The sequence below is a fragment of the Panthera pardus genome, unplaced genomic scaffold, assembly GCF_024362965.1.
Source record: "Panthera pardus isolate Hobbes unplaced genomic scaffold, ASM2436296v1 HiC_scaffold_13, whole genome shotgun sequence".
Classification (NCBI taxonomy): domain Eukaryota; kingdom Metazoa; phylum Chordata; class Mammalia; order Carnivora; family Felidae; genus Panthera; species Panthera pardus.
The window spans coordinates 75,098,134-75,113,263 of NW_026526688.1; the positions used below are offsets into that span (position 1 = coordinate 75,098,134).

At 32.8% G+C, this 15,130-nt stretch overlaps 1 protein-coding gene across 4 annotated transcripts in view; it reads left to right on the plus strand.

The window, feature by feature from the left end:
- Window positions 1-15,130, plus strand: part of FBXW7 (F-box and WD repeat domain containing 7) — a 227,545-nt gene that overhangs the window by 156,159 nt on the left and 56,256 nt on the right. Inside the window, exon 1 of one of the 4 annotated variants that reach the window (XM_019441273.2) lies at window positions 9,353-9,679. The exons of the other annotated variants lie outside the window; for them this stretch is intronic. Within the exon in view, the coding sequence (XP_019296818.1) occupies window positions 9,533-9,679 (147 nt within the window). The 5' untranslated portion in view covers window positions 9,353-9,532. Of the gene's footprint in view, window positions 1-9,352; window positions 9,680-15,130 lie in introns of those variants that run through there. 4 annotated transcript variants of the gene reach the window in all.

Genomic DNA, 15,130 nt, shown 5'->3' on the forward strand with positions numbered 1-15,130 from the left:
ATTCCAGGCTCTGAGCTGTCAGCACAGAGCCCAACATAGGGTTCACACCCACCAACCTCGAGATCATGACCTGAGCCAAAGTCAGATGCTTAACCAGTTGAGCCACCCAGGCAGGCACCCCAGAATAGAATATGTTTTTAATACAGAACATGAGTTTAGGAATTAGACATGCTAGGGTAAAAATCTCAACTCCACTGCCTCGCAGCTCTGTTGCCTCGAACAATTTTTTAAGCCCTTTGGAGCTTCAATTTCCTTGTCTATAAGATGTAGGATAATGATACTTCCCAGTCTTTTCTAATATTTAAGTGAAATATAACATGATCTACTAGGAACTCTGTCAGTGTTTAATTCTTCTCCCACATCACTGTATCAGTCTGAAAAAAATGCATCATATTTTCTAAGCCCTGTAGCCGTAAACTTCCTTTATATCTCCTATTGGTCTCTGATAGTCTCCTAGCATCCCTGGGCTTCCTGCTTCCATCCTGTGATCTTTGTTTTATGCATAACCAAGAATTACAGGGATGGAATTTTACTTTTAATCTTTCTTAATAACCAGTTAGTGTTTTATTTCCTGGGAAGAATGAAAACTTAGACTACAGTTTATTTTAAACTTCAGCTATAAAATTAATGTTAGTGTGTAATTTTGACAATGTAAAAGGCCGGTGGTATCCGCTGTCAGCCCATGCAGGAATGAGACCCTATATATGTCTTTTCTGTAGCTTAATTGTATACTTAAAGTATATTCTATGCTTAATGAATAATTCTATACTTAAACTTGATGTTAAAGTGAATATTGATAAATGAGTACTTTGTCAGTATTCACTAAATATTGGTAAATCTCACATGCTTTCATAGCATATTACTGAGAATTATATAAGTGAAATTGTGGAACTATGTTCATCTCAAAGTAATTGTTTTTTATTTATAATTGTGCCAAACTTAACAGTATAATAAACATAGTTGTCTTCCCCCTCTGATTTTACTTTTTAAATTGTCAACACGGTCAAGTATCTTACGTTTCCATAGATTCAGCTCTTTATTTTTCATAGGATAAGTTTCTATAATGTGTTAAACCATCAATTTGGTGAACTTAACTACATTGGAGCTTAATATTTTCAAAGCTGTACTGAAAAACCACCTGCATGACATTATTATCATCATTATTATTAAAAGATTTATTAATATTATGCCCTTATTTATGACTCCCTGACCCACAGCACTCTTCAGAAATTTTTTTTAATTTTTTTTTTTTTTTTTTGAGAGAAAGAGAGGGAGAGAGAGAGAGAGAGAGAGAGAGGCAGGCAGAGAGATAGAGGGAGGCACAGAATCTGAATCAGGCTCCAGGCTCTGAGCTGTCAGCACAGAGCCCCGAAGCAGGGCTCGAACTGAGGAACTGCCAGATCAAGGCCTGAGCCAAAGTTGGATGCTTAACCGACTGAACCACCCAGGTGCCCCACTCTTCAGAATTTTTGTAGGAGAAATAACTAATTGATAAGTAATATTTAGTTTAACTGAAGGGTTAATGAACCTTTAATGCTTAAACTTGTTCATAAAAGTAACTTAAATGACGTGTCTTCAAAAACCAATATTAGTTTTTGTCTTCTTTCTTACACCTAATTTTATTTTGAGGATTGTGGAAAATTAAGTTGCTTTAAATCACTTTGTCATCTCATGAGGCTTTTGCATGACTGAAATACCTGTAATTACTGAGTCATTTTTGTCATAGTTGACTTAAAGGTATAACTATAATAATCATCAACTGAATTCTTGGTGAGCAGCTGTGCAAGACCACTTTAACAGCTGGGGTTAACTCAGCACAGACTGTAAGAGTTAAACTTAATCATGAGGCAAGTTATATGTTAAAGTCATTAAGGACTTCATACTGGGCATTTCTGAAATACTTAAAAAATTTAATCCTATAGTTGGATTTTTGTTTTATCACAAATATTTCTTTAAATGTTTAATGAAAGAATGAGAAGTTTCATTTTAATATAACAAAGTTCTAAGACAAATATGGCAGTAAAATCCAAAGTTTGCTTGTTTAAAAAAAAAAAAAAAATATATATATTTTGATGTCACTAAGCTGCTATGGTAAGTAGGAAATAAAAAAATATATAAATTATTATGGTATAATATGGAACCAGAAAAATCTCAAAGATTATTTTTCTTGAATTTCATCTGATTACATCATGTAGCTTTTTTCCAGTGAAAATATTTTCTCATCATTATACAACACTAACATATATTCACAATAAAGGGATAGTTTTTAGAAGGTATACACAAATGAATTGTAGCAGTGAATTTTATCTAGATGTATTTTGTAACTATACTATTCACCAAACTATAATAAAGGAAGGCTCACCAAATTGACAATCCAACACTATTCCAAGAAGGCTCTATACGTGGTACCAACAGAACTGTAATATCCTCTTAAAACTGCAAGAGACTTCATTGTCAGTCATCTAGTCCAGCCTCCTCATTCTAGAAATCTGAAATCTGAGACTAGTTAAGAGATTTATGTAGGGTCACTGGTTAGTGGTGGAGCTGAAACTAGAACTTAAAATTCACCCAATGTTTTTTGGATACTGATACATTTCCCTGGAGTATCAACTGCAAGTAATTTGGCTGAGAGTTGATAGATGCAACAGTTTAGTCAAGAATAATTTAGTTGTAAATAAGTTCATGAATAGTTGGGTTTTTTTGAATCATGAAATTTCTAGTGTACCATGGGGATAGTTTTGTCATCATTTTGAAGGACTTGTCTGATCAGTTTTTCTATATTTTACTTTTTATAACTTTATTTTTAGCCAATCACTTAGAAATAACGGGAAAATTCCAGTAGAATTCAGAAACAACCTAAATGTCCAGCAGTCAGATCTTGGGTATATAAATCAAAGCAGTTGTAATACTTTATGTAATCTGCTGTTGTAGCATTTTTACTTTGACATTGTAAAGTATATACATGATGCATACATAATGCTTTTATTTTGCAAATGTCTGATTGCCGGGTCACATTTTTATAACACTTGTATAAACTGCATGTGCTGTTTCAGAACTCAAGCTAATTTCTCTTACGTAGTTAGGGGCTGCCCTTGGTGCCCACGTAAAGAAAATTAGCAGGGAAATATGTTCAAGACACCCAGTGGATGCCTAAAACCCTGGATAGTATCAAACTCTGTAAATACTATGTTTTTCGTATGCAAACAGACTTATGATAAAGTTTAATGTATAAATTAGGCATAGTAAGAGATTACCAACAATAGCTAATAATAGAATAATTATAATAGTATACTAAAATCAAAGTTATGTGAATATGATCTCTCAATATTGTACTAACCCTTCTTCTTGTGATGGTGTAAGATGATAAAATGCTCATGTGATGAGATGAAGTGAGGTGAATGGTGTAGGCATTGTGGTGAAGCATTAGGTACTATTGACCTTTTGGCAATATGCCAGAAGAAAGATCATTTGCTTCAGGACCTCAATTGACCATGGTTAACTGAAATGCTGGATAAGGAAGGGACTGCTCCGTTAAATGTATACATGACTATCTCAAATATATTATAATTGGAAGTTGTAATCTTAGTTGAACACTTTGAGCATTTAAATGTCTTTTATAACTTTTTAAGGAATCATTTTGAATGTTTTTAATTTTTATAAAATGTTTCTATTCATTTGACCTATGCCTTTTGTGAATAATAAAATTTTAAAGGGAATGCCATATATTTATATGTTTCTTGCATTCTAAATCTGATTGTATTTTTGTTTCTACAATTGAAGTAACAGTCTGTTGTTCAGATTTTTTTTTGTTTTTTTTTGCAGGTTTTACAAGCTTGACCATTCATTTATCATTAAGCAAAGAACTTAATTTCTTGATTTATCATTGTTTGCCTCTGTTTAAATTGCTCTCTTTTTACATAGATTGCTTAGACTAGGAAGACACTTTAACACTCCGGTATCTAAGGTGTTAGGAAAGATGGAAAAGAATGACTGACATACAGAGAATAATGTCTCATTCTGTATCCCTGAATACATCAATATGTTTTATAATACCATATTCTTGTCTCAAAAGGATCTTGAGTCTGATTTATTTCACTTTTATAGTGGTATAATATTTAGCATCTGGAATTTTTTCTGTTTCTACCAAAGTGTAAGTCAAGTCACTTGTTTAAATTCATAGAGGTAGTGAATGATACGGAGTTTAAATGATGTATGCTGATATTCTTCCTGTCAGAAGTTTTCAATATGAGACTTTGTAAACTCTTGGTATGAAATCATTCATACTTGTAGGTAAACTTATCTTCCAAGTGAGTTGTTTCAGCTGATTCAAGAATAGTTTATGAAAATGGAAAATCTTTAAGCTACTGTGGCCTTTGGTCAAGAGCAGTTAAATCCTAGCCTTCAATATAGTAATAAATGAAAGAAAAGGTAGAAATCCAGAATAAACAGCTGTAAATCTTTTTGTAGCTGTTGTAAGAGAACTGGAATGTATGGGACCGTAATACATTTTAGAAGTACCATATTGGTGATATTTGGTACACTAGCATTTGTATATAATCATCTTTGACCAATAAAAACTTTTAGAAGAAAGAAAATCAGAAAGTGATGCGTGGGCAAAATACCTTACAGAGATCTTCTCTTTACCACAAGTTCCCTAATGTTGTATTGTTGGATGGATAGTCAGTGACATCTGGAATCTTAAAAGACATCACAGCTTCATTTTTAGGTAAAAATTTTGCCAGAATTATGGAAGCCTTTCTAAAACTTGTAGATGATTATGTTTTAAGATATTCTATCTTAAAGTTATTACAGATGGATTTTAGAATCTCTGTTTGCTTTCCTAGTGACTTTTAAAATTGAGACAGAATACAAAGCTCTATGTGATTTTTGATCCTAATGGAGTGGCGGTAGGTAGTGGTGGTGGTAGTGGTGGTTGTTGTCGTTGTCGTTGTCGTCGTCGTGGTCGTGGTCGTAATCGTAATGGAAGCTAACAGTACTGAACACTTACTAGATGTGAAGCATTGCTCTATGTGCTTCACTTACATTAACTAAGTCAATACTGGTATAAATCCTGGGAGGAGGTTTTATATAGATGAAACTGAGGCATAGAGTCATAAATTTAAGGTGAAACCACTCATAAGTAGTAGAACCTCAGGCTTTGGATTAAGGTAGTTTGGCTCTAGCATTGATGCTCCTACTTACTACATCTCGTTAATATTTGTTCATAACATCTTAAAAAGAGTCTGTCTTTTTGAAGAGTTGAGCTTGGGAGGAGAGTTAATAAATAAGAATATCTTAAGTGTTTTAAAAAATATGATTGACTTGGGGCACCTGGGTGGCTCGGTCAGTTAAGCGTCCGACTTCGGCTCAGGTCATGATATCACGGTCTGTGAGTTCGAGCCCCGCGTCGGGCTCTGTGCTGACCGCTCAGAGCCTGGAGCCTGTTTCAGATTCTGTGTCTCCCTCTCTCTCTGCCCCTCCCCTTTTCATGCTCTGTCTCTCTCTGTCTCAAAAATAAATAAACGTTAAAAAAAAATTTTTTTTAAAATATGATTGAGACCAAGACTTTACTTTTTCTTGAACATATGGAACTAGGTGCATTTTAAAGTGTTAACAATTAGAGTTCTTCTATGCATGGTCTATAATTTCCCTCATTGTTTTTTTTTTTTTCTTCTGTATTTAAAATTTTGGTATTTTGAATGTTTTCATGCTGATTGAGAACATTACTTTAGAAGTACTGTTAACTTGAATCCCCCAAAATGATGAAACTTGGTAGTATATACTTTGGAAAATTAATACTCACTTTGCTCAGTTACTAGTAATATCTCTTTTTTACAGACATATATTGTAGCACATAGTTGGATTTAGTGTTTGGTTTGCTAGTGTTGCAATACTCTGTACTATCCAGTTGAGGGCAGCTATTTACTGATTTAAAAAAATGAGTTGAATTAAATGTCATTACTTTGTGTTCATCAAAACTTGGTTATCTAATGTAAAACACATTTAATATACAAATAGCCTTTACTACTCTTATCATCATAAATAATTTCTTAAAAATGAAAAACTAATATTCTGCTTCATAACAGTTTCTGCCCTCTTACAAGCAGGAGAAAGAACACTGTTCATTTTAATTTTAATTTTCTTAGTCCAAATTTTTTTTTTAGTTCCAAATCTTTTTTTTTCTTTCTCCTTAGGATCAGACTCCAAGGAAATTAGAGAGCTTCATATTTTCCTTTAAGACTATCTACATGTAAATACATGTAACTGTAAAGTTCTTTGATTTTAAATCTTTAAAAAATTTAAAATATAAAAAAGTTTATATTTAAAGTTTTAAATATAAAAGTGAAAAATTTATAATTTTCATTATATTATCTCTATTAATCAGTGGATTAAGTAAAAGTTAAGTTTGGAGTTGATCTGTTTGATTCATGTTTCTATGCAGAAGAATATGTTAAACTTGTGGAATGCAGTATGTTCTTCTAATTTTTCTGCATTAAAATAACATATAGTTTAAATTATATCTTCTTTGTGGTTCAAAGAAAGGAATTTTGAAGGTTTAATTAAATAACTGATTTCAAAGGTAACACTGAGAATTTTTTTGAGAATAAAGAATGTCAGTATACATAAAATGATATATAATATTAACAAAGTGGATACTGATAGTAACTTGGAAAGGGGCATTCCATGGGAGCTACTGCATGCAACAAAGGGATTTTTCTGATAAGGAGTAAGATCATGTTATATTGGGGGAAAAAAAAGTCTTGTGTTAAGAAATAAAGTGAGCATCAGAAGAGGTGATAGGACTAGAATGAGGCTGGAGATATTTATCGCCCCCATTGGTGAGGCTGGAGACATGGTTATCTTAGATATCAGCCTCACCTTTTTTTTTTTTTTTTTTTTTTTTTTGGCCATATCAAATTAATGATTCCCAGTATACTCTCTTCTATCCCTAGATCTCTGGGTTGGTTTTTTTTTTTTTTTTTTTTTTTTTTTTTTGGGAGGGGGGCGGGGAGAGGGGTGATTATTGTTCTAAATTATTTACTTTTTTATTAAAATAATTTTTTTTGTTGTGGTTAAATATCCATAGCATAAAATTTACTATTTTGACCATGTTTGAGCATACGATTCACTGGCTTTAAATACATTCACAATGTTGGGCAGAACATCTCCATCTCTATCTCTAGAATATTTTAATCTTTTCCAACTGAAACTCTGTATCCATTAAAAACTCACTTTCTAGACCTTTCTTCCACTTGCTGCTGGCAACCACCATTCTACTTTCTGTCTCTATGAATTAACCATGCTAGGTACCTCATGTAAGTGGAATCATACAATATTTCTCCTTTTTAAACTGACTTATTTCACTTAACCATTATATCTTCAAGGTGCATGCATGTTGTAGCATATACCAGAATCTCCTTCCTTTTTAAGGCTGAATAATATCCCATTGTATGTGTGTACCACATTTTGTTTGCTCATTCATCTGTCAGTGGTTACTTGGGTTGCTTCCACCTGTTGGCTATTGTGAATATGTTGCGACGTATGAATACCTATTTGTGAGTCCCTGCTTTCAGTTCTCTTTTGGGGGGGGGGGGTTTACCCAAAAGTGGAATTGCTGGATCATGTGGGAGTTTTTTGAGGAACTGATACACTATTTTCTACAGTAGCTACCTCCCACCAGCATTTACATTTTAAGTTCCCATCAACAGTAAACAGTGTTCCAATTTCTCTACATGCTTGCTACCACTTCTTATGGTGTGTGTGTATATCTGTAGCCATCCTAATGGGTGTGTAGTAGTGGTTCATTCTGGCTTTGATTTGCTTTTCCCTAGGGGTTAGTGATATTGAACATCTTTACATGTGTTTATTGATCATTTGTGTATTTTCTTTGGAGAAATTTGGTTGTTTACTTTTGTGTAATTAAAAATGTCACCTCTGATAATGATTTTGCATTTTTAACTGCATTTGAAATTGTGGTATGAAAGGAAAATGTAGTTTAATAAAATAGCTTCTTGGTGGGGCTAGGAGTATTTCTAGTGTATGGATTGGCTTCCTAGTAGCCCACTTTATATTTAGAAAGACAGATCTCTCCAATGTAAAAAAAGAAATCACTTATTTCTGACATTCTCCTTTCTAATTCTTTCCATATCACATTCTAAGTTCCCTTTATAGAGATCAATAAAAGCTATTGGAAGGAGAGATAAGTGAGATCACTGGCTTTTGGAAAGGACAGTGGAATGGACGGAGAAAACAAACTAGTTAACCGAGCGTTGTGAGCATAGTTCGTGTCAATTACCTACCATCTATTAATTCTCACGCTCAGTTTTTTTTTTTCTTATCTTCGTTAACAGTCTAGTTCATGGGTTTGAATATAAAGCGTAGTAACACTACGCTTTATAACTAAGTAACACTGGCATAAGTGGTTAATTTAGGGAAATGTTTGAGGTAATGCTGGAAAGATTAGTTTGGGACCACTTTGAGGAGAGTCTTCGTCTCCAAATTGAGGAACCATTGAAAGTTTCTGAGGTTTGGATTGTACACCACATTCTCTCTCTGTGTTTTAGGAAGATTTATCTGACCATGGCATGTTGGAGAAATTAGGCACTAGCGATTTGCGATGAATGGCTTAGTTACTATTTACTATAATAATTTCCCATCACAGGCTACATTTGTAAGTACTTGCTTATATATATATATATATATATATATATATATATATATATATATATATATATATCTTTAATCACATGACATATACTTTCAAGTGGAATCACTGAGTTTTTCAGAATTACAGCAATTGAACTGACATTTGCAAACAACTACAATGTCTACTGATAAGATTAATGTGAAGTGCATATTAATAGCTTTAGGGAGCTAGAGTGAATTTAATGTTTTAGTATGAGATAAAGAATGGTATGTATGGAAAAGAGAGCATGCTTAAGATGAATGCTTGAGAATATAGTGCTCATTCTGAATATATCTAAGAACAAATGTGTGCATGCATACTGTCCTTAAATGTGAAGCACATTTTAAAAACATTCCTAAGATATTAATGCTGATATTTGGGTAAGGAAGACTCAAGATATTTGAGAGAAAATACAGTATTTATTTTTTGGAGTTTCGTAAGGAAAACTTTACTTTCACTTTCTAGGAAATACCTGAGTTAGTAGTTGCAGAAGTTTGAAAAGGGACCCTACAGCATTGCCCTGCTTTGGTTGTATTCCCATTACTGACTTTGTATGGGAGGTTCACCAGCTGTTTGACTGGCAGGAGCAGGAGCTTTCACTTCAGTAGTTTATAATTCCTGGCTATTCTAGGATAGTTTGCACTTCACCAAGCCTCAGACAGGTCAGGACATTTGGTAGGAGAAGGTTGAAAGACAAAAGCAGCAGGCCTTGGGTTCTCAGCCTTTTTGTTTTGTTTTGTTTTGTTTTTTAATTAGAAAATTATATTTTAATTTGGTGGCTAGAATTTTTAGTAATGTGCCTGTATTACATGTAGAAAGTATTCATCAACTGAGAGGAGTTTTAAAATGTCAAAACCAGGAAAAGCTACTTTAAACCATGGCTTGGTTCCTGTTGATCTTAAAAGTGCAAAAGAGCCTCTACCACATCAAACTGTGATGAAGATATTTAGCATTAGCATCATTGCCCAAGGCCTCCCCTTTTGTCGAAGACGGGTAAGTCTTACATTTAAAAAATAGGAATATTTATTTAAATGAAGTTCTTCTGTCTTCTTTAGTGAAGAAATGCTCCAAATTTCAATTGATATTTATAAATTATCAGCGCATTATGTAGCTAGATAAAACTTATGTAAGTGGTAATTATAATAGAACGAGAGCCTAGAGGGCAAGGTTACCCAATCCACCTTTTTTTTCTCTCTCATTTGTTTTTCATGATATTAGAATCCTTTAAATTTATTTAAAATTGGCAAATGTGAAAAGCGTGTCTTAAGTATGTTGGCAAATACTAAAACCCCAAATTTGTAGTTTTTATTTTGTGAGAAAAGCAAAAAGCTGGTGGTATTCTTCTTATACATGGGAATTACAGCATTTAGCTCTTTTAAAGAGTATTCCAAGTTCCCTAGATTTATCTGACCCTTAGAACTGTATGATTTTAAATTGCCATTTCTTTAATTCAAACTTAATGTAATAGGGACATTACTTTTTGCTGTTATATCAAATAAAAATAGCATGCAATTGTGTGGCAGTTACGATACAGTTTATATATAGACAATCCTGAACTAACAAACATTTTGTAGAACTTGTGCTAACATATAATCAGGTTATGATCTATTGGATGTTTTTCAGGATGACATTCTGCTATCCCTTGCCAAGTTCTGACCCTGTTAATGTTAGCAGTTTTGTGTTTTCTGAGTTACTTGGTATTGCTGGTTTGCATTATTAACTAGAGTGATATATTTTTAGATCTAAAATATGTTTATGATCCTGAACCCAATAAACCAAAACAACAACAAAAACAACCCAAGATTAAATGGGTGATTGCATGTAACAGTGCTATAAATGTTTTAGTTTCCTTTTTTACCTCTTTTTCTTTTTAAACTAATGGGGAGATATTCTATTGAACAAGTAGATTAACACAGAACACCTGAAAAGTATTTTTCCTCCTGAGTAAAAAGAATCTTTTATTTGCTGGGACTTAAATAACCTTTGTAAGAACATGTTTTCTAATTATCTTAGCTCCTTTTGAGGAGTATCCTCTTCTACTCCAAACAAGTGGTAGCCATGTTGAAAAACATCTTGATTGAGGTTTAAATGTAATACAGTTTAAACATTGAAAATAGAATACAGATATCTCCACCACCCTCTTATTTTCTTCTTTACTATGTTGTTGGAAAGTGTTTGTCTTCGTTCACTTTGTCACTTTTATAACTTCTGAATGAGGTCACTGTTCTGATTTAAGCATTTACACAGAGGCCTCGAATAGCTTCAAAGTCATTAATAAACTAATTTATTATTTTTATACTTCTATAAAAAAATACCAATACAAGTAAAATTTTAAACTGAAGAAAAGAAATGTGGGTGTTTTAAATCAAAAGGTTAAGATATTAACAATCAAGATGATTTTGTTCTTTGTTGCTGTTTTTAATAAACTTAGGTACAATATATGGTAGATTACTTCATTATGTCACAGTGTATATTTTTGCCTTTATCTTCTAACATGTACATGAAATTTAAAAGGCTCAGCAACAGATTCTGTAAGAAAAATTAATAGAGAACATCAAGGCTTTCCCTGAGGTCTTCCTAGGGTCACTATGCAGCTTGACTTTTCTGGGTTACTATGTTATGTTAATTTATAGCCTTGCATTTGTAATAGCAGAAGAGAACTAAATTCGAAAAATAAAATTCACACAAGAACATTTTTTGGAATAGTTAAAAAACACATTCAGTTTTAGACAGCCTGCCTGCCAGTAACTTAAAATTGCATAACTCATTGAATCTGACTACTAGAAATATTAGAGGGATAGCGTAATTATATCCCCCTCCCCTCCCTGGAATTCTGTGCCTGGTTAATTTAGATAGCTTTTAATTGATTTGAATGCTCTTTGCTATTTAATTTACTAATTTTCCCTTGGTAAATTGATGATAAACATTTAAAAAATGTATTTTTCTTTATCAAAGATGTAAGGAAGACTTGGTATGATATGTAATTAATCGTATTTTGTGTGTAACATCTAGTATATCTCATACTGGGTACATTTTATTTTCAAGCAGATTGTTCTCTACTGACAACAAAGTACACAAAGCAGATAGATTTCTGTATTCTGTAGGCCATTTTTTTTTCTTCCGAGTAGTAAGCTAATGTGCACTACAGTGACCTCTTATAAGACTTTAGCAATCTTGACCTAGTAAAATTTGAAAAACATGGTATTGTCCTTCCATCCCTCATAGATGTTGATCCACTTAATGTTTGCACAATAAAATACTTCGAAAATTGTGAAAAATCCTTTAACATAGTTGCTGTAACTTAAACTTCAATTTGTATCTCTTGAAAGGTTTTCAGAAAATTTATTTACCTCATATTAAGTGTAAAATTGGTATTGGTAGTCTAACTTATTATATAAATTATTCTAGTCTCTCATTAGAGGCAGTTTGGACTTAATAGAACAATAAAGAAATAACAGTCAAGTTATTAACCAGTTACTGTAAATAAAAATTTTTTTTTTTTTTAATTTTTTTTTTTTTTTTAATGTTTATTTATTTTTGAGACAGGGAGAGACAGAGCATGAAAGGGGGAGGGTCAGAGAGAGGGAGACACAGAATTGAAACAGGCTCCGGGCTCTGAGCTGTCAGCACAGGGGCCCGATGCGGGGCTCGAACTCACGGACCGCGAGATCGTGACCTGAGCCGAAGTCGGCGCTCAACCGACTGAGCCACCCAGGCGCCCCAAAAATATTTTTAGTATTAAGGTCCTCATACTTATTATGAAGAATACTTGTTAAAATTCTTGTTAAAAATGTAGATTCCTGGGTTCCCCTCTTTTGGATAGTCTTATGTAAGAGATCTGGATTAAAGCTCAGGAATCTATCTGTATTTTTAAAAGTCTTATAGGTAATCCAGACAGGAAAATTTGAGAGGACTAGTTAGTATATAACTTTATTCTAAAAGAACTGATTGTCCTTTAGAGGAAATTTTACAGGAAAAGCTTACTTAATCTATAAAATAACTGAAAATTTTGAATTTTCTTTGAAATTGGAATGCCTAATTATGATACTTCTGCATTTCTTAAATCCTGAGGTACATTATTTTTTTTTTTTTTGCATTTTAAACATATATAAGAAATATTTAAAATGCAAAAAAAATGTACCTCAAGATACATCTTGATGGAATTTTATAGCTTATTTGGCAGCATTTTTTTTTCCTTTTTAGTGATTAGAGAAATAATATCTTTACAACTAAAAGAGGAGGAAAGTGTACTTCAGTGCTTAAATCTCATTTCTTAACTCATTTTGTTTGGAGACTTTTAAGCATTTAGAATATTCTTGTAAATTACTCTTCATTGTTATTGTTTTGGTAGAAATTTCCAAATGACATGCCGTTGTTGGTTTATACAGGGCTTTTAAAGATACCTGACTATGCTGGTTTATAGACAAAATACTGTGTTTAGAATGCCTGTATTTTCCTGGGTTTGAACTGTGTACTGATTGTGTAGCATAAGTATTGGCAACACCGCTAGGAGAGTGGTATAGGACTGCTGGTGGGAGTGGTGGGAAGGGAGGTAGGGTTGATATGGGACAAGGACTTGTTGTCCCGAAACCCAAGAGCTCAAGCAATAATGAAATGTACGACTGGGATTTCTGATAATTGAAAACAATTTTGTGGGAAGTATATTCCATATCAAGTTTTGTTCAAAATACCACATTTAAAACAATTTTTCTTTAAAATGCAAATAGAAATAAAATTAGAATATTTGTGTCATTTGAGAAAACGTTAATATCACTCCTGCATGTTGTTATCATTGTGGGTTAGTTTAAATTAGGGGTCCACAAGCTCTTTCTGCAAAGGACCAGTAAATATTTTGGGCTTTGTGGACCTTATGGTCACTGTTGGAACTATTCATCTCTGCCATTGTAGCATGAAAACAGCTTTAGGCAATACTTAAATGAATGGGTAAATGGACAGGACTGTGTTTCAATGAAACTTTGCTTATAAAACAGTGAAGATAGATTTTTATGATTATGATAATACTGCAGTAAATCTTGTACATACATTTTTTTGCTTGTTTATGAGTTTCCGCTCATGGTAAATTTTTAGAATGAGATTGTTAGTTCAAGCCATAAATCTTACATTTCCTTTAAAACCATCATCTTTTTTTTTCTAATTCTTTTGTAGTTATGTAGAAAAAAATATTTGTGTGGCTAATTGCTACAATTTTAGGATACTGCTTATTATTTCTCTTCTTAATATACAGCGTTAAGTATAATAAAGCTATTAATTAATATATAACCTACTAAATACATCCATAATTTTTTCTACTGTTGTTGATTTAGACAGTGACCTGCTTTGAACTTTTTTATACATAAATCTTTAACATCTCTATACACAGATTTCTAGAAGTAGGATTATTGATTGGGTCAAGGAGTATGAACCTTTTTAGAGTCTTAAAAAATACTGTTAAATTGCTCTCCAGAAAGTTGTACCAATTAAAAACCAGCACGAAGGATTTCTAATGTTGCTTAAGAGAAAGAAATCGTATTCTTTCTTTTTTAAAATTTATTTTGAGAGAGAGAGAAGAGTGGGGGAGGGCGAGAGAGAGAAGGAGAGAGAAGGAGAAAGAGAGATTCCCAGGCAAGTTCCTCAGCATGGAGCCCGATGTGGGGCTCAGTCTCAAGAACTGTGAGATCATGCGCTGAAATCAAGAGTCAGAAGCTTAATGGACTGAGCCACCCAGGTGCTCCTTAAGAAATCATATTCTAAGTAGATTTATTCCTACATGGCAAAGTTTTGTGGATTTTACTTAGCTAATACTAGATTATTTTATTTCCAATTTTAGTATTCTAGGTTTTTTATCAAAGGAATCTTTTTCATTTTGAGAAAATAATGAGATATGTTTATATATAATAGCTTCAGGAGGAAAATATGTAAATAGACCAAGAAATCATTTGTTGCTCATGTAATTTTATTTTTTATTCTTTTTGGAAAATATTTGCTGTAGACCTGTCACCTATTATTTTCAACTATAATTTTCTTCTTCTCCTCCCATTGTTTTAAAACTACAATCTGTGTTTTTATCTAAATGGATGATCTGCATATGTAGTTTTATGATTTATCACTGATTTAACACATTATCTTTACCGCAAGCCTTGTGGTTATCTCAGTTTTTGCACCACCTTAATTTACCATTTTATATTTCTGAATTATAGTGTGATATTTGCACAGTATAAGTGACAGTCTCTCTCAAAGTGTACTGCTATTAATAATATGTATGACAAGAGTACTTCTCATACTAACAAGAGCAGCTGCCAGAAATAGTTGCCTATTTCTTATAGCACTACTACTTACTTTTACATTTCTGACATAGCTTTGCCTTTAGCCCCAATCCAGGTTTACTTTTTTTTTTTTTTTTTTTAAATCTAGTCTAGCCATGATTAATTCTCATTGAAAGTAGCT